Source organism: Leopardus geoffroyi, chromosome E1 (genome assembly GCF_018350155.1).
Source record: "Leopardus geoffroyi isolate Oge1 chromosome E1, O.geoffroyi_Oge1_pat1.0, whole genome shotgun sequence".
NCBI lineage: Eukaryota > Metazoa > Chordata > Mammalia > Carnivora > Felidae > Leopardus > Leopardus geoffroyi.
The window spans coordinates 58,789,997-58,811,539 of record NC_059330.1 but is presented as its reverse complement, the minus strand read 5'-3'; the positions used below and the strand labels follow the sequence as shown (position 1 = coordinate 58,811,539).

Here is a 21,543-nt window from a genome sequence, read left to right as displayed (position 1 = left end):
CATTTATTCATTCATTCATAACCCTTAGTAAGTGCAGCCATTCTCAAGCGTGGTACCCAGGCCAGCGGCAGGAGAATCACCTGGTAACTAGTCAGAAGTGCAAATTCTCAGGCCCACACTCCAGGCCTCCGACCCAGAAACGCGTGTGCCCGCTCAGGCTCACCAGCACAGCACCTGGTCTAACAAAGCGATTCTGAGGCACCCTTGAATTTGAAAACCGCTGATCCAGGGTGGCCTTTGTGCTGGGCGCGGGGCTGCATGATCCCTTCCCTCATGGGATCCTAAAACAAACCTGATTTGGAAAGTTCTCCTTCTCTGGACTATCAGCGTTCACTTGGGGCTCCATCTACAACTGGGGGGAACGAATACTCTGACCCCTCCCCCAAGGCTGATGTGGTTATTTCCGAGGGGCGGGAGGAGAAGCCGGAGGAACCGGAGGTTCTGAATTCCTATTTCAGAAGCTGCTGGAGAAAGGCTTCAAGGGGTTTGAAGAGCCCAAGAGTGCCGCCTCCTGGTGACAGCACGCGGGGCTGGCTCTAAAGGGGGGAGGCCTCCTGACAAAGGGGACTTTCACGGTCCCTCCGACACCCTGTCGCTCATGAACTGGCCAGTCAGTACTTGACCGTGTCACCCATCACTGCCTGGCTAGAGTCAACAAAGGCTTTGAGCAGACAGTTGTACGTGGACGAATGGCGCATCCGTGTGAGTCCTCGGTCACCTCCACGGGGCTCGGGAAGGCAGGGCCGCTTTGTTTCAGCCGGGGTTTTCTCCCGACTGTTTTGGTTGGGCCGAGAGTGAGATGGATTACAATGTTAGTTTTCAGCAGTGTCCGAACTCCCCTGGCGGGAGTCTTGGGACAGCAGCCACCGGGGAGACCGAGCGCTGCCCTCCAGGAGCCTCCTGGGCTGGCCACGTGGGGGGAAGGGAGAGCAGGCAGGCGGGAGCATGGACGACCTCCCGGACGTGTGCCTCTGGCTCCCCCTCCTTTACTGTTTCTAAATTTTGTCGTGTCTACCAGCCGTCTTTGCTATGGCCACGGTCAAGGTACTGCCCTTACGTCAGCGCGTCCTTTTTTCCCTTGAGTTAATTTTAAAAAGAAAAACCGTGAAATACCAGGCATAAATGGAAGATCAGTAGCTCTCACCTCAAGCCGAAGGTGATCATAAAATCAGGGACAACGCATGTATAACATCGCGGCCACGGGGTGGCCCGTCACCGCCCTGAGCCTGGCTCCTCTGGGCACTATAGCAGCGAGGTGCTTCAAGGCTTAGCGTCCCCGACCCGAAACTTCCTGCGAGAGAAGCAACGTTTGGAGGCGAATGGAAAAGAGAGCAGCCGTGACTCCTCGCTGTTCCGCGCGTCTTCGCGCGGGCCTGAAGCGTAGCTCGCGGGCCTCCCGTGGGCCGGATCCAGCTTGCGAACAGTAACTCACCTTCCTGATTTGACAGGGGGGACGCGGCCCAGTGGTCAGCAACTCGCGCGGGGCTGCCCAGCATTGCATTAGAGGGTCTGAGCATGGGAGCTGGGGCTGGGTCGCCCCCGGCCACACCGGGCGCAGGGCGGTCCCCACCACTGCACAAATGAGAAAGGTAGCCTCACGGCACGAAGCCCGGATCGTGTTTCTTTCTTTTCTCTTTGAAAAAGTCAGTCGGACGAGCCTTAGAGTGTCTGTCGGCCCATCCTCTGCAAAGCAGCCAACCGTGGGCTCTCAGAGGCAGGCTGGGGGTCTTTCGGGGGCCTGTGGGTCGTGGTGGTCACACAGGCCCCCGTGGGTGCTCCGTGCTCGGCAGCTGTGAATGCACGCGGATCCCCCTCCGGGTCCCCTCCAGCCAGATGGGCAGACTCCCCGGGGCCAAGACCGGATTCGGGCCTGTCCGGAGTCAGAAGCTGGTGTGTGGGCTGGCAGGCTGGTCTGGGTATCCTGCGCCCGGTAGGCTCTGATGGAGGTGGGGCGTTCCTTCTGGGGAAATGCCTGGATGCAGGGCCTGTGAGGCCAAGGCAGGACTCCGGCTCCGGGCAGCTGGTGAGGCGGCTGCCGAGGGTGGGTTGGGATGGACCCTGGAGGTGAAGGTGGGGACCCAGTCACAGGTAGATGAGGCCCAGGGAGGGGAGGGGGGCTCACAGGCAAGGGGTCGTCTGGTCCCGCAAACCCCTCCTGCGGAGTCGCGTCACACAGTGTTACAGCCGGATTTGTAACACGCAGTCTCTGCCGCCCGGCCTTCACCTGGGGGGCCCCTGCCTCCCAGCGTTCTCCTGGGCAGATCTCAGGGAAGTACGCATCTCCTCGTCCCCTCACGTTTTCCGATGAGGACACTGAGGCTGCGCCCCGAGGTCACAGCTTGTGAGTGGGGGACAGACTGGAGTGGGAGTTGTCACTCCAAAGCCCTGCTCTTTAAAAGAGGTTTTGAGTGCATGGTCCGGAAATGCTTTGGTAGGCGCAGTGCGCAGGGGACGGCGTGGCGGACCGCACCCCTCCCGCTCCTGGCCCGTCTCTGGAGCCGGCAGTGCTCCCCTGTTCCTGGGAGTGCTCCAGGGTGTTTATTTACGTGCAGACGTGCCCGCATGCGTGCGCACACACGTACACACGCACACATACTCTCCCCCCTCCCCCACGCCCACCCGTGGGGGGGTCTACTATTTGCAACGTCTTCGCCTTTTTAAATTACTTTTATTTTTTTGGCTGAGCAATGATGTGGTTCCCTGTCAGTTCACAAAAAGCCTTCTCGCCCCACCCCTTGTGCCACCTCTCCTTGGCAAGGCCAACCAGGGCCTGTCCCGCAGGAAGAGCGGATGGGTTCCCGGGGGTGGGGGTGAGGGGTGGTTAGTCGTCCTAAGTTGTTGGGAATGCATCACACGCTGGGGCCAACTGGTTGGGCTGTAAGAAAACCCAGCAGGCTTTGGAGCAAAAGGCCTGTAGCCACGGTGGCTACTGTGACTGCAGCGGCTAGGCTGTCCTTCATTCCCCCTGGAGCAGGAGCCGGCGGGGACCGGCGTGCGGACTCGATCAGGCAAAGCGTCCCCGCCACCGGCCCTGCGCCCCGGGTGGAAGCTGGAGCCGGGCCGCCGGACCTTCCCGCGCGGGGCTCCCGCGCGCCCCCGCGTGGCCGCAGACGGCACGGCTTGTGGGGCGGGGCCTGTGGGAAGAGGGGGAGAGGGGAGGGGAGGGGGACCCTGCGCCGTCCCGGACCTGGGCAGGGGCCCCACTGCCAGCACCAGAACGACTGAGCATGAGCTGGGGCTGTGGGGACACTGAGGTCTGTGGTCAAGTTGGGATTAAAGGCCCATCCGTGTCCAGCGGACTCACGCACTGAGAGGGCAGCTTCTGGAGGCTTCCTGGAAGAGGCGGGCCTGGAAGAATAATTGTCTGTTGGCTGGTCTGGTGGAGAAGAGGAAGCAGGGCTGCAGGGAGGGAGGGACTGGTGGGAAATGGGCTGGGCAGATAGTGGCCTGGACACTCATGTCAGGCTGTGACTGAGAAGGTCCCCCGTGGGAACTCCTGACCCTCAGCTGACCCCCACCCCGGAGGGCACGCGGGGCTGCAGGTGGGGGCGGGGCTGGGGTAGGGGATGGCTTGTGGGGGCACTTTCCTAGGCCTGGCTGGGGGGTCCTGCAGACCCAGAAGTGGGGAGAGCCCGAGGGTGCCTCGGTTTCCCCTGCTGTCAAGCCTGGTGAGGAGGACGCAGGTCGCAGTGGAGGGCGGCCACGTGTGGCAAATCATTTGGGCACTGCCTTTGGAGCGGAGAAAATGGCCTACGAGACAGCAGCCGTAGTTCCGAACTGGATTCGGCAGCTGTGATGCCAAACCCAATGGGGCAGGTTGTCTCCAGGGCTCCGAGCTCTGGGCTGGGCGCCGACTCCGTTGTGAGGGCTGATTCTGCAGGCTTTTCCCAACCTGGCGTTTGTGACCTTGTTCTGGGGCTGGAAACTGGCTTGGTGGGCCGGACAGCGGGTTTGCTAGCACGCTTCTGGGGCAGACCTCCCTGGGACGATGAGCAGAGTCAGGTGCTCTAACCTCTCCCTTGCCTGTGAAGTCTGAGCCCCCTCTCGGCTGGAGGGCTGGGGAATCTTATAAAATCACCGTCTCGTGCCGGAAAACCCACTTCAAGGACCCAATCCCCCTGCACACAGAAAGCTAGTGATGGACACAGTGGAAAGTACTCCAGACGAGGGATTTAAAAACCGGTGCTCAGACAGAGTCCCTTTTGGTGATCTTGGACTAGCCCGCTAACTTCCCAGGCTCCAGCGTCCTGTCTGGGTAAGAGGGGGTGGCTAAAATGATCTTTCTGGTTCCCTCCAGCTCTACCATTCAGTGGCAAGTGCCCCCCCCCCCCACTCCTCTGCAGCCCCTCTACCTTCTGGCCTCCCTCCTATCTCAGCTGCCACTGGTCCCTGTCTCTCCTCACGTCTCAGTGAGTGACTGTGGCCCTTCTGGGGCAGCCCGACCCTGAGCTGCAGACACGGCCTTTGTGTCTCGATTTTCTTTACCTCCAGAAACAAACCTTGTAAGTCAGGCCCTTTAAAGGTATTGTGAACTCGTCCGTTTTACATCATCTCCACTCTGTCCCCAAGGTGTTCTGCCTGGACCCCTGCGGGACCTTCCTAACTGGCCACGCTCTGGCCTCCTGTGTTCTTTTGATCATTGGTGTCGAATCAGGTGCTCCCTCCCCCCACCATGTCCCTCGGCTAGGGGCTCCCCGCGGCCCGTGAGGCAGCTCCGGACCCCTCTGTCCGTGCTGCGCTCATCGTGGACCCCTTCCTCCAATACCAGCCTCCAAGCACAGGCCTCCCTTCTCTTCCACAAACTCAAGGAGGCAGTCTCGCCCAGGGGCTCTCACTTGCGCTCCTGGAACCCCATCCCCCTGGGCTGGGCATGGCCGCCCGTCCTCCTCATTTAGGTCTCCCCCTCCCCCGTTAGATGGTCTCAGTCGTCTTGCCCACTGATTCGTTCTCTGCCCGTTGTCTGCCCTTGGCAGCCCCTAAATTACAAACTCCGGGGCGTGGGGCCCAGACTGTCTTGGCTGGTATTCCCAGACCCGGGACACCCAACAGGCTCCCACCGTGTGGTCTGGGAATGAATGAATGATTTGGCTTCTGCTTTGGCCGGAGGGCTGTGGCACCACACGGCAGAAACCAGGCAGGGCTATCGCTCAGCAAGCTGAGTCCTCTGGGCTGGCTGCTCCCTGTGTGTCCCAGGACCTGCCCCACAAACCTAAACCCCAAGGCTTCTGAGTTCTCCCTTGTCCCGGGGCACAGCACAGACTTGCAGGTGGCCGGGTGGGGAGGAGGCTGGGAGGGTCCCAGTGTCATGGGTGGTCTGCTTGGGAAAGACCTGCTCCAGGCCTAGAGCAGGGCAGCTGGAAGGGGCCTGCAGGGTCCTGAGGACTGACCCCTCTCTGCCCAGTGAGGGGGCCCAGGTCAATGGTGGGGGCATCGGGCTGGGGCAGCAGGGAGCACGGTCCCACCCTCCCCTCCCCTCCTCTTGCCTCCCCTCCTCCCCCCTCCCTTCCCCTCCTGGGCCTCTGACCTTGAGCGGCATTATGCGACCTTGGCCAGAAGAATCGTAGCCACTGAGAGTCCCATCACCAAGGGGCACCAGCCACGTGGCACGAGGGCAAACCCTGAGGAAATTTGGAGCATCCGGTGAGTGAGGGAAGCCAGAGCCTATCACTTCCCCCACTCCCCCATGGTGGCCCGAGTCCCCTCTGCACCCCCCCCCCCCATGAGCCCCCTGACCTCATCTCTCACCACGGCCCCTCCCCTGCTGAGCAGCCCCTCCCCACCTCCAGCCAGGCCCCTGCTGGGGTCGACCATCTTGTCTGTCCCTGGGCTGGGTCAGGGTGGGGGGGGGGTAAGGGTGTGCTGGGGGGAGGCCGATCCAGGAAGGAGCCCTCCCGTGGCCATGTGGGACAATAGGTCATGTGGCATCAGAAGCCCGGAGGTGGACTTCACCAGGAGGCCTGTCCTGTGGGCAAACCACCTACTTCCCTGGCCCTCAGTCTCCCCGCCCCCAACAAGGCTGCTCCCCTCCTGTGCCGCTCCCCAGATGCGCAAAGTGCGCTGCGTGGTGTCGGGTCCTCGAGATGGTTCCAGAGTCTGGGGCGGGGAAGGAGAAGGCGGCCCCCCACGGCTGACGGCCACCCCTGGTCAGGGCAGGGCAGGCGCGCGCACACCGTCTGCAGGTGCCTGGGCGCAGAGCGGGCGCAAGCGGACGGCAGCACCTTACCCGAGGGGGACGTGGGCGGCACGGTGCTGAGGGGCCCGTGGCTGGTTTCCTGCAGTGTGGGCGGCACGGTGCTGAGGGGCCCGTGGCTGGTTTCCTGCAGTGTGGGCAGCAGGACGCTGAGGGACCCGTCGTTGGCCTCGGGCACAATGCGCAGCAGCTTGCACATGAGCTCGTACACGTGGACGCTCTCGAAGGGCTCCACCTCCAGGCCCCGCTTGAAGCTGGGGCCCACGGCCCGGAAGATGGTCTTCATGTCTGTGACATTGTTGTGAAAGCCGTGTTCCCCCTTGTTGAACTGCACGCTCAGTCTCTGCCGAGGAGGGAAGGTCCCGAGTCTTTGCGGGGCTCGAAGCACACCCCCGCCCTCTCTGCCAGCCGCATCGCTGTGTCGGCAGAGGACCCCCGGAAGGCGTTCACACGTAGGGGCAGGGGAGGTTCTCTGAATTCTGAGCCCCCAAAGATCCGCGGCCCAAGAGAGAGCCTCAGCAAAGGCCTGGTGACAGAGGCGCTGACCCCAAGGACGCGGGGTGGCGCTGGCCCCCGGGGCCCCTGTGCACACCAGCGCCCCCTCCCTGACTCCCCCTCCCGGCCTGCATCTGGCTTCCCTCCAGCATCCCGTGGCTCTCAGCTGATGGCACAGTGGGCCCCTTGCCCTCGTCCCTCCCTCCCTCCCTCCCTCCCTCTGGCCGGTCCTCCCACACCTTGACCTCCACGCATGCACACGCACGTACATGTATGTCCACGCACGCGCCCAGAACGTGTACGAAGCACACACACGGATCTTACGCACGTACACACATGTGCACGTGGACAGACGCACTCCCACCGCATGGTGATGGGTATGTGCCTGTGGCGGCCCGCGCCCCTCAAACTGGGGGCCGGTGGGAGACGGAACTCGAGGGAGGCCCGGCGGCCCCGTGAGGGAGCCCGTCCCCAGCCGTGATTCTGCGGGCAGCTCACCCCGTGGATGACGTAGCCGGGGTCGCTGAACATGAGCAAGGGGGTGATCCTGGCGTTGTTGGCGTAGTGGAGGGACGAGGGGAAGGACTCCTTCTTGAAGACGTGCAGTTTGGGGTGGGCGTCCTTGAGGACCTCGTACACCTTCTCCAGCCTGCCCTCCTTGGGGAGCAGCATCCCGTTCGGCCCGTAGTCCAGGAGCTCAAATTCGATGTCCTTGAAGGTGAAGTTGGGGAACTTGTGGAACTCCACCAGGTCCGGGGCCTGCTTGTGGACGGTGGTCATGCCGTGGTCGGAGGTGACGATCAGGTTGAGGCTGTCCTCCAGGCCGCTGCTCCTGATGCTGTCCCGGAGGTAGCCCACGGTCCTGTCCACCTGCATCACCATGTCCTTCCTCTGCTGGGACTCGGGGCCGTACTTGTGGCCCGTGGAGTCGGGCTCCCCGAAGTAGAGCGTGACCAGGTCCAGGCCCTCCCCCGTGAACCAGGTCATCACCGTGTCGATGTTGGCTTTCCACTCCTCCTCGTTTCCGTAGTCATGCAGGGCGCCTTCCTTCCGGCTCAGCGTCACGGCCATGTTTTGGTAGGTGACGTTCCCGCCAGGGTAGAAGAAGGAGCCGGTCTTTAGGCCCTGCCAGGGAAGGTGGCGTGGGAGCCGCGGGCCTCCTTGGGCTGGGCCCCCGCCTGTGCCCGGCCCTGCCCTCCCCTCTGCCCACTCGCTCTGCCCTGTACCTGCTGCAGGCGTGGGCCTTTCTTTGGGGAAAGCCCTTTTACAACTCTTATCTTGCGTTCCCAGGGCCGATACCGATTTTATAGAGGAGAGGGCAGGTGCCCCGTGGACTCAGCACTGGTGTGATAATGGATATAGACATGTTCCCAGATACGCAGCGTCCTCATCATCACTACGGCCGTAGGCCCTTGCCCCGAGGCTGAGCTGTCCGGACGGACGGCCCTCCCCTTCTGGCCTGGAGCCCGGCCCCTCCCCGCAGGTTTCTTGTCCAGGTCCTCCCCCCGTGTCCTCTGGCCTGCCCTTGCAGCCTTCAACCTGGCCACCCATCCGCCTTTCCATAAATCGATGGCTGCTTTATTTGCAGATCCATCTGGCCCCCCAACCACGTGCCCGCGGTTGTCCGCTCCCCCTGCGCCCTTCTGTTTGGACCGAGCGCCGCGAGAGGCCAGGCTCTCGGCCCCTGCTTTCTGTGAGTGAGCCTGGCATGCGGGTAGCTCCTTCCAGAGCGGAGGGACTCCGACCTGAGTGGACACCCGGCCTAGAAGGTGGGTGTAGGCTCCGAAGTTCATCCTGGGCTCATCTTGAAAGCATCCGTTGGGCCTTGTTGACTAGAAACCACGCCCGTGGTGGGGCCAGGAAGCTCCCAGGACGTTGCAGGATGGTGAGCTCCCCGAGCTCAACCCTACAACCCACCTCTTACTTTGTCTTCCTCCCTCTGGAACTTAGCCACCCAGCCCTGAGAGGAGTCGGGAAGGGGAAAGGCATCCGGCTGTTTCATTGTTATGTGCCTTTTGGTCGAGTGACATTAGTTTTCCCGTGGGGACCCCTCTGCCACTGCCAGGGGTCCAGGGGTGCAGTATTCCCTCCCGGCGGGAGGACGGAGCAGCCCTGCTCGGTCCCAGGCCTCCAGGGAGGACTGGGCAGGGCGGTACCCACCGCCCCCAAGGCCCCTCTATGCCGGGAGCCCAGGACTCCAGGGCGGGGAGCGGGCCAGCGTGGGTCTCGAAAGGTCTTTCTGGGCCTGGTCCTTCCTTCCTCTCTCTCCCGACTGCCGTCTGTGGGGGCATTACCTGCCTCTGGGCTGTGATCCAGATGGGTAAGCTGCCATTGTCCCACCACTTCTGGACGCCCAGCGTAGCGTGGTAGGGCAGCTTCACCTTGCTGGTGGTGTTGTAGTACATGTTGTGAACCACGCCGTGGTTCTCGATGTATTTGCCTGTGGGGAGGAGGCAGCAGAGGGGAGGTGGGAGGTGGGCGGGCTTTCTCACGTGCCGCCCCCCAGGAGCCCAGGTTTGGGGTCCCAGGCACATCCTCCCCAACCCAGAGGTTCTATCCACGGTGCCGGTGACTTATCCTGCGGCTAAATGTGCACACAGCGCAGCCCCACCCGTGCGGGGACGTCATTTGTAGCCTCTGGGTTTTAGCAAAGCCTGGGAGGGACCCAGATGGCTCTCAGGAGGGAACTCATTAATCAGTAATGGCCCGGTCATAACACAGAATCCCGGGCAGAAATTTAAATGAACTCCCAGCGGAGCTCTATCCACGAGGTATTTTCTAAAGTTCACTTTTTGCACGGGAAACACGCGCACGTGCGCTCAGAAGGCACAAGAGGAGGGACGATGAAGAGTGTGCCCCCTTCCCCCGCACCCCCGTCCGCGATCTACTGAGGACGCAGGTGACGTGCAGGTGTTTGCAGTGGGAGCCGTGGTCACAGAATGCTGGCATCAGGGTGAACCGTCCGTAAGGAATGGGGTCCCCCCTCCAAGGTCACGTCCCCCCAGAGCCTCAGCGTGTCACCTTGCTCGGGGACGGGGTCTTTGCAGATGCGACTAGTGAGGTCAAGTTGAGGGCAGTCTGGGTCAGGGTGGGTCCTGAGTCTACGGGCAAGCATCCTCACGAGATGAGGGGAGGCACAGGCGGGAGGGGCGGCTGGGGCTGGACCGACGGGCAGGAAGCGGGGAGCGGCAGGAAGGGCCCCCTGAGTCTCCCTGCTGACACCTGAATTCTAGACTCCCAGCCTAAATAGGGCGACGGTGGGTTCGAGGGGACCTCGGGGGCGGGGACTGCAGGGAGCCTCAGGCTCATCTCTCCTGCCTGCCTGTCTGAAACCCAGCCACACTCACCACCTCCAGAAGCCCTCCCAGGTTGCCACCTTGGTTGGGGTCACCGTTTAAAACGAGACGGCTGGGTAGTTTTGTGCCTTGTGTCGGTTGTCACCGGCCGTGCTGTGTCTCCCCAGTGACAGCATCCCCTCCTGGGGGTCACCTTTGTCCCCGTGCGGCCCCCCGGGGGGACAGGGCTCTGTGCATACACTGGGTGCCTTCTGTTGGTTCCCCCTGGATGCTCAGCCCCCTCCCCAGCCCCAGGCCCCACCCGAGGCCAACGCTCACCAGTGACCAGGGTGAAGTGGCAGGGGCTGGTCATGGTGACGAAGGCCGGGGTCATGTAGCGTGCTTTCACCCCGTCGAGTGCCATGGCGTCCAGGTTGGGGGTGGGCACGTCCTGGTCATAGTCCCAGCGGAAGCCGTCAAAGGACACCAGCAGCAGCTTATTCCGGGAGACCTTCCTGCCGACGGGAGCCCCTGTCCCCGGAGCCAGGAGGGTGGCCAGGGCCACGGCGAGGAGGACAGCCGAGCGTCCCATGGTGGGTTTTTCAGACAGGAAAGCCTCCGGGCTCGTTCCTGCTGAGGAGCAGAGCAAAGTCCCAGGGTTAGCCGGGCCGATCTGACCCTGTGCCTCCTTGAACACAAGACCTGCACATACCTGTGTCTCGGAAAGCGGCCCTGGTCACCGCACCTGCCACCCGGGCCCAGCCCTCACGCGGCATTCGCTTTTATCGCCGGCACAGCCTCCTGGGCTGGGTGCTCCTCCCACCTCGTGCACGTGTGTCCTCACAGGGAGGATGGGGACCGGTCCCGAAGGCCTGGATTGCAGAGGAGGCCACTCCCTCCAGAAGGCCTGTGTCCCCACCCCACCTCTCCTAGGCGCTCTCGGCCCCGGTGCCCTGCTCGCCCTGACCCCAGAGGACTCGGAAGAGGGGGCTCCCTCATTACCTGCGCTCACGGGGGTGGGTGCACGCGGGAGAGGGACCCCTGAGTTCAGTGTGCAGCCCCCTTCTCTGTCCCTGTTTCTGTCTCTGTCTCTCTCTCTCCCCCTCTCCGTACCTACGAAGCTCGTTCTACGAGCCGGGCACGGTTCTCCGTTCTGCGGACACAGAGTGAGGGAGACAGACCTGCTCCTGGCTCCTTTCATTCTGGTTGGGGACACACAAAAGACAACGAGCGGGCAGGTACATCAGTAAAATAGTGAGGTTCTCGGAAAGAAAGCAGGCAGGAGGGTGACACGGAGCACGTGGCTGGGGAGGGGCAGCAGAACAGGTGGCCGGCCAGGGCCGCACCAGAGGATCGTGTGGGTGGGAGCCAGGGGCAGGTCAGAGGGCGGCGCGGCGGGGCCTGGGGCCTGGGGGGCTGTGGTAGTACCCAGTCGGGCATTCTTGTGCAGGTCAGGGCGAAGCCAACCGAGGGAAGGACAAAATTGATCTAATTTTTTTTTTTTTTTTTTAATTTTTGAGAGCCAGAGAGAGACAGAGCATGAGCGGGGGAGGGGCAGAGAGAGAGAGGGAGACACAGGATCCAAAGTGGGCTCCAGGCTCCGAGCTGTCAGCACAGAGCCCGACGTGGGGCTCGAACCCACGAACGGCGAGATCGTGACCCGAGCCGAAGTCGGGCGCCCAACCGACTGAGCCCCCGCCAGGCGCCCCTGACCTGATGGTTTTTAAAGAAACAAGGTGTTCCCCCTGCAGGAGGGTAGGCCTGAGGAAGGGGCGGGCTGGGATCCGTGCAGGGAGGTGCCTGCCAGTGTCTGGGCAGGAGGGGGTGGTGGCCCGGACCAGGGTGGCTGCTGTGGCGGTGACAGATGCCAGGGGAGTACGGAGGCCTTGCTGGCTGACTGCACGTGGGGGAGATGGCGGGTGGAGGGAAACCAGCATTCCATTTTAGCCACCCCGTGTTGGGGGTGCCCGCGGGCAGCCCGAGTGGAGGTGTCCAGTGGGTAGTATGTCCTGATTTAAATTTTCTTCACCTACAAACCTGTCAACAGCAGGCCTGACTTCTGGCGGCTGCAGCAAGATGTTCTCGCCAAGCGATGCCCAGCTCACCACCACAGAGGCCATCAGAGCCTCCTCCACGGGGGCAGATACCAGGGTCCTCCCCCCCCCCCCCCCCGGAACCCTACTGAAACACACCCTGGGGAGGAATCCCCACACAGCAACCGGCCTTGGAGGTTCTCCCGTCTGCCGGAGTCTGGGAATCCCGGACAGGCGCACCGCACAGACTCCTACAACCAGCGCCGACGGGCGGCCTGCCAAGTGGTGGGCCAGGCCACAGCAGGTGCAGGGAGTGTGGTGCGGGGCCCCAGCTCCAGGGATGGAGGCGGCAGCTGTGTGTGAGTGGGTGCAGGTGCCCTGGGAGAGAACAGCGGGGCCTCATTTACACCCGTGTGGGGTCAGGCCCAGGAGGGCTACTCCGTGGGTCTGACATCCAGGCCGCAGAGTGGGCAGGAAAGCCTGCCTTCCAGGTGGGGGGCAGGCGTGCAGGGGAAGAAGTGCCGGGGCTCCCAAGGGCGGAGAGGGGGAGGAGGGGCGAGGTCGGGCTGGAGGCTAGAGGGGCAGGCCATGGAGGAGCCCGGGTTTTGGGGTAGCTGTCTTTCTACGTTCTGTTCTTCCAGACCTCCAGAATAAGATGGCTGCCAAGAATAAAGACTACACTTCCCAGCATCCCCTTCAGCGAGGTCTGACCATGTGACCCCGTTATGGCCAATAGGATGCAAGAAAAATGTCATGTGACAGCCCCAGCCTCTTTGGAGCGTTCCTCCCGCGGGTTCCCCAGGCCCGCGCTGAGGGTCTCCCGGGGTGCGCGTGGGAGTCCTGGGTCGCGTGGCCTGTCGCCTGCGTCCTCGCTGCGAGTCGTGCGCGCAACCTGTCTTGCTTCTGTTTCCTTGTTTGGTTTTCTGTCGGGCTCAGCAGGATCCATTCCCAGGCTCTGGGCGGCCTTGCTGGGTCTGAGCCGGGAGGTGACCTGAAATGCAGGCTGCTGCGTGGGCAGGGGGGAGGCGGGAGGGAAGTGGGCCCGACGCGGGGGTTCAGGGGTCCGGCCCGGGACATTGGGGGGGGGGGGGCTTGGGGCCAGCGCTGGTCCTGGCGGCGGGTGCGAGCGACGGAGGCCTCGAGGACCTGTTGTCACAGGGCACTTTCTTCTGCTGACCCCCGTCCGGGGGAGGGGGGGCGGGGGTGTGGATTCAAGGCTCCTGTTCACCCTCTGCTGCCTGCCTGGGTCTGGCCTGGAGATGGCGGAAAAGGTCTGCTCCCTGTCGTCTCAATGTCTCAGCAGGCTTTTTTTTTTTTTCCCTTCCTGGATCTCATGGGTCACCCTTCCATCAGTTTCCTTTTCCTTCCGTGGTCTCCTAGAACACTTCAACAAAAAGAGGGTGTGCTAGCTGACGGGAACCAGAAGTGACAGGGCACTGGCTTTACTTACCCAGGATCTCATTCAAGCGTGGAGATAGTTCTGGAAGGCAGGAGTTCGTAATGTCCTCACTTTACGTGTGGGGAAACTGAGGCAGAGCGAGGTTTCAGGTCGCTCAGCAGACGGAGGCGCCGGTCCTTGAAGCCAGGCTCGACAACCCTGCTTTGAACCACGTCTGCGGGCCGTGGGTGCACCAGCCACTTGGGACCCTATCTCGGGCTTTGGGGCTGTTGACTGCTTTTAAAAATAGTGCAGCTGTGACTATGGTGACATCGCTGACTTCCCCTTCTACTTTCCCGGTGTTTCCTCCGGCCGCTACCTGGGAAGGGGTCCTGGGATGCGGCTGCTTGGGCCTTAACAGTTGCGTCGCGGTCAGAACGGCTGAGCTCTTGGCTGCCGGTCCCACCAGCCACGAGTGGTGTCTCCTCTGCCCCACTGTCTCCACTGGGTTTTATTCTGTGTTCCTTTCGTGTGCTTGACGGGCGTGTGATGAGATTTTCCAAGTCACAGTTTATTCTGTCCGCTCCCACGTGCAGTTTCTTCGTCATCTCTGACCACTGCTCAAGGTCATTGGGTCTTAGGGCTTCATCAGTTTTGTTTGTTTGTTTTTTTTGTATCTTTCAGCGTATGTGTCTTGGAACGTATATTCTGGAATCTACTTTTCATAGGTACTGACCAGTTGTATTTACCTCTTGTAACTTTCCCCGCTGTCTTGCACACCGGTCATTTCTCAGGCAGACGGTCGACCCGGAGCCCCCTGAAGGCAGGCCTGGCCATATTTTTCATGGTTGTATCCCCAGAGCCTGGCCCCAGCCAGCCCAGAGGAGGCACCGAACCCGTATTTGTTGGGTGAATAAATATGCGTGGAGGGAAAACGTATGCAAATATCTATCATGTTTTTGGTTAGGGAGAACATTTTTTACGATAAACTCTTTGACGGCAATTTTAGGTTTATGGAAACCTCGCAAAGATCGACTTCCCACATACCCTAGGCCTGGTTTCCTCTGTTAGTAACATCTTACATTCTGCGGTATGTTTGCATAACACATGAGCGATGTTCATAAGTTATTGTTCGATTCAGTACCGACAACTCCGTATTCTCAGATTTCCTCGGTGCTTGCCCTGTTGTCCCACCTCTGTACCGGGGTCCCATTGTGTCATCGTCCTAGCGCCTGTGTTCCTCTCAGGTGTGATAGTTTCTTGGACTTCCCTTGCTTTTGATGACATTGGCGGTTTTGAGGAGTGCTGGTCAGGTGTTTTGTAGAATTTCCCTCCGTTGGGATTATCTGTCGTTTATCTCTTGATTAGACCGGGGTTATGGGTTTTGGGGAGGAAGGGCGCAGAGATAAAGTGTCATTCCCACTATGTCCTATCAAGGGTACATCCCATCAATGTGACTCATCACGGTGCTGTGACCTTGATCACCTGGCCAAGATAGAGTCTGCAGGTGTCTCCACTTTCTTCTTACTCTCTTTGCCTGCTCTGCTCTTTGGAAGGAAGGCCACCGTGTGCTACCCACACTTGAGGACTGAGAGGCCACGCTCCCCCTCCTTGGGGACAGAGTATCTACAGAAATTATTTGGAATTTTGAGCAGGACGTTTGTCTCTTCTCCCCATGTATTAACCTGTTCAATAATTCATACCCGTGTAGACTCGCGGATGCTTGTTTCACACTGTGGATTATAACCCGCTGCTGCCTGATTGATTTGTGCTGGTCTGTCCCAGGCCGCCGGGAGCCCTCTCACTCCTCCGGTGTCCCTTTGGCGTGCCCGTCACTTTCTCTGAGCACTTCCTGCTCCCCGGCAACCACATCTCATGTATTTCCTGCCCCCGTCCTACAATCAGGCATGTCTCAGGGAGCCTGGTTCCTTTTATCGGCAGGTGATGTTAGAGGTCAGGGGCTGGGTGTGGTTGTGCCCCTGCTGCAGGGTGTCGAGGAACTACTTGTAAAGTCGTAATCCAGCTGTCCCGGAAGCCCAGGCTCCCCGGCTCCGTCAGGTGGACGAGCAGCTTAGGGACACGGCTGCAGTGCCCTGCACACAGTGGGGGTGAAGGAAAGAAGGCGTGGGTGGCGCAGGCAGAGTCTGGACCCCTGACGGATGTCCTCGCTTCTCCTCTGTCTCCGCGCGGCCGTTGGAGCGATGTCTTGAAACCAGGAACCGGGGCGCCTGGGTGGCGCAGTCGGTTAAGCGTCCGACTTCAGCCAGGTCACGATCTCGCGGTCCGTGAGTTCGAGCCCCGCGTCGGGCTCTGGGCTGATGGCTCAGAGCCTGGAGCCTGTTTCCGATTCTGTGTCTCCCTCTCTCTCTGCCCCTCCCCCGTTCATGCTCGGTCTCTCTCTGTCCCAAAAATAAATAAACGTTGAAAAAAAAATTAAAAAAAAAACAAAAAAAAACCCAGGAACCGCCGTCTCCCTGTCCGGCCGCCACGTACTCCTGGGCTGCTGCCGCCAGGGGCCCCGGACGCCCGGTGACGGGGTGGGCGCGACCGTGGGCTGTCCCCTCCGTGGAGAAGTGTGGAAGTCACGCATCCACCCTCCCCGCTCTCCACAGTGACAAGCGGCTAACCGGGCTCTAACAGGTCTCCCCACGCCCAGTCCACGCCCTGCGGAGGGAAAGCGGGGCTGTTGCTGACACATTGCGTGCTCTCGGGGACACGAGACAAAGAACGGCCCGATGGTGCAGTTAAGCTGGAGAGGAGCGTTGCCATCAGGAAGGAGATGAATGAAAATTTGACTCGGGGGCGTGGCCGAGCACCCTTCCCAGACAGGGTCCCTGAACCTGTGCCATCTCGGGAGGCCCTGTGACCCTCCTGGCTTGGGGCCGGATGGGGTGATTCTTCCTCGTGTCCGGGGGCGGGGGGGGGGGAAGCTGAGCCGTTGAGCCTGGGACAAACGTCTGGCGGGCAGTGGGAGGCCATCAGGAGCCACACACAGACAGGCCTGGGCTCAGCAGGTGTGCCGCCAGGGGGCACCACAACCTTTGCGACCTTGGTGGCGGTCCTGCCGGGAGAGACGGTGGCCCGAGGCTGGCGATTCCTTCCCAAAGGGCCGCCGCCATCGGGGGGGGGGGGGGGGGCACCGTGGGGAAGAGGACCTGAGCGGAGCAGCCTCCCTCCATCCCTGTGCTGGAGAGGCCCCCCACCCCCCGCCCTCACGACGAGCACCCCCGCTGTCGTGGGAGGCGCTCCCCACCCTGCCCGCTGCGGGCGGGACCTGCCCACTGCTGGTTGTGCCCGATGACTGGGGCCTGACCCGACCTTCACGACAGCAGTATTTTATTAGTGCCACAATCCACTTTATCAATTGCTGCTGCCTTTTATTACCACTGGGGAGCTTTATCGCAGCGGCCACCTCGCCTCCAGCTAAATGAGGATTAATATTTTAACAGGATTATGTGCTGTGGGTTAGCAGTGCTCCCTGGGGACGCGGGGTGCTCCCCTCCCTCGCGGGCTGTCCCCTCCCCGCCAGGCCTCCCTCCTGGCGTGCAGGGAGGTCGGGTCCTGAGATAGGGCAGCCGGGCCGCCTTGTTCGGACGCCAGGATGGGGGGCTGGGTGGGAGGGCTCGGGGCTGTGGGGACAGTTTGCCTTGAAGAGCGGGGTCTGTCCTGTGGGTGGGATGGCCCTGCAGGGTGAGGTCCCTGAAGAGACCAGGTTGTTTCCTGGGGTCAGTGGGCTTGACCACCATGGGGGAGGGAGACGGGGGGGTGGGGGGCACCGCCGTGCTGATGCCCACCTGCCCCAGGATCTCAGCCCGCCGAGTGACACAGTTTGTAACTTTGCCAGCTTCGGGCCCTCTTGTGCGTTCTCCTGGAAAAACATTTCCATTTCCTCTGAAGTTTTATAAAAGCAAGACTGTTCCCATCCCTCTCCTGATTCCATCATGGAAGGGACAAGACCCAGGTTCTCAGGCGGGGCTTTCAGGACCTGTGTGCTCGGCCCCTCGTGGGTCCCCAGTGTCCGGGGGACCCCTGCATCACCCTCCTTCCCCGGAGCCGCCTTCTCCTTCACGAGCTGGAGGAGGGGCCGGCCGGACCCACCCCCTCCCCCCCAACTTGGGAGCTGTCCTCCACGGGGCTCCACGGGTCCTGCCGAACCACTGGTCACCTTCTCTGTAGGTATGAGTTTGTGTGTCTGTAGGAATGAGTGAATGAATGAGTGAGTGAATGAATGAATGAATGAGGGAGGGAGGCAGGCAGGTTGGTTCCCCAAATGAGGGACCGGGGCTGACGTTTGCACACCCGTGTTCACAGTGGCAGTTCACAAGAGCTGAAACACAGAAGCAAGCCGGGTGTCCACCATCGGCTGAGGGTCTGTCCACGCAATGGAGTTTACGCAGCCTGGAGCAGGAGGGGCCTTCCGACAGCTGGTACCGTGCGGACGGACCGGGCGGACGCGATGCCAGGTGGAATCAGCCAGTCACAAAAGGATAAACAGTGTAAGATTCCATTTATGTGAGGCTCCTACGGTCGCCAGATTCACAGAGGCGGAATGAAGGAAGGGGCAGCAGAGGCCGGGGAGTTAGTGTTTCGTGGGGACAGGCTTTCGCTTTGGAAAGACGACAGTGTTCTGCAGGTCAGTCGCACGGCAACGTGAGTGTGAATTTCGTGCTACGTGTGTTTTTCTACGAGTAAAAATTAAAAAATAAAAAAACCCTGGAATCCCGGGGCCTTTCTGAGATGCCAAGGATGTTAAGGGGGGTTCGGCACTAGGTCAGAGAATTCTAATTCTGTCTGGTAGGTAGAGAGACAATTCTCTGGAGTGTGGACAACCCCACGTAGGCCCAGCTCTGTGTAAGGGGCTTCTAGACAAGGGTGAGAAGGACACGTAAGCTGAAATCGCAGTCATAAAACCTCTACCCTCCCGCCCCGTTTTAGAAATATTAAAATAGTTCTAGAAGTTTAGCAAGGACTAAGAAGGTAATTTTGAAAATAATTCCCGGGGCGCCTGGGTGGCGCAGTCGGTTGAGCGTCCGACTTCAGCCTGGTCACGATCTCGCGGTCCGTGAGTTCAAGCCCCGCGTCGGGCTCTGGGCTGATGGCTCAGAGCCTGGAGCCTGTTTCCGATTCTGTGTCTCCCTCTCTCTCTGCCCCTCCCCCGTTCATGCTCTGTCTCTCTCTGTCCCAAAAATAAATAAACGTTGAAAAAAAAAAATTAAAAAAAAAAAAAAGAAAAGAAAATAATTCCCACTCATTTCAGAACATTTGGAAAATACGGAAAAGCCTAGAGAGAAAAATAAGCAGAATGTGAAAGCTCCCAACCCAAGGGGCCGTGGCGGGTCAAGTGTGACATAAATGGTAGTTTTTTTGTTTTTTTTTAAGCGTTTAATATTTATTTTTGAGAGAGACACAGAGCGTGAGTGGGGGAGGGGCAGAGAGAGAGGGAGACACAGGATCCGAAACGGGCTCCAGGCCCCGAGCTGTCGGCACAGAGCCCGATGGGGGGCTCGAGCCCACAAACTGCGAGATCATGACCTGAGCCGAAGTCGGACGCTTAATCGACTGAGCCCCCCAGGTGCCCCCATAAATGGGAGTTTGGGTTCTGTCTTTCTCCCTCCTTTTTTTTTTTTTTTTTGAATTTAATGTGTATTTATTTATTTTGAGAGAGAGAACACAAGCGGGGAAGGGGCAGAGAGAGAGGGAGACAGCATCCCAAGCAGGTGCTGTGATGCCAGCACAGAGCCTGACGTGGGGCTTGAACTCACGAACCGTGAGATCACGATCCGAGCTGAAACCGAGAGCCAGACGCCCAGCTGGCGGAGCCACCTAGGTGTCCCATGTCTTTCTCCCTCTGCCCGCTTAGCGAGTGGTGAGCAGCTCGGTGGCCAGCACGGTGACGTGGCCTGGGGGGGGGGGCGGGGGTGGGGGTTCCACCCAGCGGGGCCCCTGAGCTGCGCTCTGAGGATCAGGGACGCCCCCAGGCCCCGCTGGTCCTCACAGGCCCAGGACCCCTCATTCCCCATCAGTGGCCTTCCTGTGAGACGGTCCGAGGCCCCGAGGCCCTGGATTTAGGCCGGTTTGGGAGTCAGGGGCCCCAGCCCTCCTCACCCATCATCACCTCCTCCCCGCCCAGCGGGGCGTGGTCTGTGCCCTGGACCCCAGGCAGGCTCAGGGGGTCGGGGATCTCACCTGGGGGCTGCAGGATGATGCTCTGTGGCTGTTTCTGAGTGAGGTCGGCCGTTCTCCGAGGCCACCACCCTGCTTGGAGCCTTCCGTCCGTCCCTCGCTTCTCCCGTTTTTACAGCTTTGCTCCCTCCCTGTGCCCTCCCTTAGCTCTGACTCACCGTGCTTCTCCCTGAGCACATCACCATTTCTTCGGCGACCCCAGCTGTGCACCACGTGAGAAGGGACTCTTGGGTCCTGGCCGACAGGGCCGAGGGACACCGAGGTCTCCCCGTGGAGAGCTGGTCGCGGGCTGGTCTGGCTGGATGCCCAGACAGCATGACTGTGCCCCCGGGACCTCCATTCAGGGGCTCGAGGAGGCATCTCTGGAGGTTTGTGGGGGGCGTTGGGGGCCCCTGGGCGGGGCGTGTGGCTCTGTGCCTTCCCTGTGTTTCTGGTTGGTGCCCCACGTGCCTGCTTGTTTAACGGGTTTGCTTTCTGGATCGGCACAAAGGAGGTCCCTCCCGGGGCCACTACGCTGGCCCTGGGAACCCCGGAGGGGCCGATGGACGCTGGCTGCCAATGGGGGTCGGCCTGGCTGGGGAGGTTGGGCAGTGGCCGGTCTGAGCCTTTCTCGGACCGGCCCGAACCACCCTGGGGCAGCCTAGCCCTTCCTGCCTCCTCTGGGGCCTGCGAGGTGACGGGTGGACCCTGGGTCATCAGCCAGCGAGGCGCTGGCCCTGCGTTCCCACCCGGGACGGATGAGCAGGGACGGACCGAGTCGCCCGGAAACTTGCAGGGGGGCCTCGGGCAGGTGGCACCAGGCCTGGCCAGACTGTCCCCTTAATGCAGGCTGCCGGTCTCGGTGGCCTTGCCTGCCATTTGGGATGTAGGTCACCCCTCCAGGCACGTTTTCTAGCTCTGCCCGCTGCCACTGTTGGTTCATCTGGAAGTGTGGATCTGTAAGGACTGCGTGTTGTGGGGGAGGGGAGACACCTCAGTGCTGAGCCCAAGACTTGGGTCACTCTGGGCTAGAGCCAGTGGCCCGCAGCGTCCCTCAGCCCTGAGAATCTGCCCTGGGGAGGCCTCCTTGGCCTGTCCTGCCTCCCCCCAGCACCAGCCCAGCGGGTCCATCACAAGGAGGACAATGAGAAACGAGGGGTTCGATGCCAGGGTATCTCTCCTGGAAGCAGGAACTTTCTGCCTGGGCAGCAGAGGCCTTGGGAAGGCGTCTCCCCACCTTCTCAGAGACCTTGGCCCCTAGGGGACAAGGCAGGATTGGGGGGTGAGGTCAGCAACATTGTCAGCTGACTGGGGCAGGAAGGCAGGGGCGGGCAGAGCAAGGGGACCCCTGAGGGTATGACCCCTCCCTCCCCACCCGGGTCCCCCAGTGACCAGGGATCCAGTGGCTCAGCTCCTGGCTGTGTGTGTTGGGGGGTGCCTCCGGGACCAGGCTGGTCACACCCTTGGTCCTGTCTGTGGCTGGGCCCTCCCGAGCCCCCCAGGGAGGAGCCCACTGCCCTCTGTCACCCCTTTGCAAGCACCACTCAGCGTCCGTCTCCCCTGCGGCTCGTCCGTGACAGTGCCTTCCTGGAACTTGCTCTGTCACTGTCCTGTGGGTGTTTCAGGCGGCAATCTTTTCCTCTGCTTTCTTCTCAGAACTCTGGCTGGTCTGGGCGTCCGACCCCAGCCGTGGTCTCCAGGAGCCCTCGGGACTCAGGCCTGGAACTCCCCCCAAAGTGTGTTTCTGGGAGTGCTGGGTTTTGGGGTTTCCCCTCTTTCCCTTCCCCAGGGGCTGAGCTCTGTGGGGCAAGGGCAGTGGGGGGCACGGCCAGGGGCCGTTTTCTGGGGCTCTCTGCAAAGGGTAAATGGTGCCCATCCCTCCTCTGGCTCCTGGCGGGCGGCTGACCACCTTGGTGGGTAGGGGTGGGGGTGGCGGTGCTGACTCTGCCCGAAGGCCAGAGCCAGTCGAGGGCCCTTCTGGGCACTGGGCAGCAGGAAGGTGACAGACGC

The 21,543-nt window shown here is 61.3% G+C and overlaps 1 protein-coding gene and 1 long non-coding RNA gene across 5 annotated transcripts; one reads left to right on the top strand and one right to left on the bottom strand.

The window, feature by feature from the left end:
* Positions 1–2,660: 2,660 nt before the first annotated feature.
* ENPP7 (ectonucleotide pyrophosphatase/phosphodiesterase 7) lies at positions 2,661–10,799 on the bottom strand. 4 transcript variants are annotated; one of them, XM_045489772.1, is made up of 8 exons: positions 10,673–10,799; positions 10,300–10,593; positions 8,980–9,125; positions 7,184–7,810; positions 6,318–6,533; positions 6,224–6,272; positions 5,525–5,618; positions 2,661–3,348 (listed from the first exon to the last, which is right to left on the bottom strand). In XM_045489772.1, the coding sequence occupies exons 1-7, from the start codon at positions 10,734–10,736 to the stop codon at positions 5,536–5,538; spliced, it is 1,479 nt and encodes a 492-aa protein (XP_045345728.1). In that variant the 5' UTR covers positions 10,737–10,799; the 3' UTR covers positions 2,661–3,348; positions 5,525–5,535. The 4 variants fall into 4 exon arrangements, with proteins under 4 accessions (XP_045345728.1, XP_045345726.1, XP_045345725.1 ...); XM_045489770.1 differs by having other exon boundaries at positions 2,661–3,376; positions 6,224–6,533; XM_045489769.1 differs by having other exon boundaries at positions 6,224–6,533.
* Positions 10,800–15,833: 5,034 nt separating this feature from the next.
* LOC123604085 lies at positions 15,834–18,085 on the top strand. Its single transcript, XR_006715215.1, has 2 exons — positions 15,834–17,547; positions 17,683–18,085. It is a non-coding gene; the product is annotated as an uncharacterized LOC123604085 (long non-coding RNA).
* The last annotated feature ends 3,458 nt before the right edge of the window (positions 18,086–21,543 follow it).

Excerpts from the sequence above, each read along its gene's own strand:
- ENPP7 (XM_045489770.1), bottom strand. The coding sequence starts at position 10,736 with ATGCCGCGTGAGGGCTGGGCCCGGGTGGCAGGTGCGGTGACCAGGGCC. Across the intron at positions 7,811-8,979 it reads GGATCACAGCCCAGAGGCAG|GGCCTAAAGACCGGCTCCTT; the intron begins GTAATGCCCCCA and ends CTTCCCTGGCAG. Across the intron at positions 6,534-7,183 it reads CCGGCTACGTCATCCACGGG|AGACTGAGCGTGCAGTTCAA; the intron begins GTGAGCTGCCCG and ends CCTCCTCGGCAG.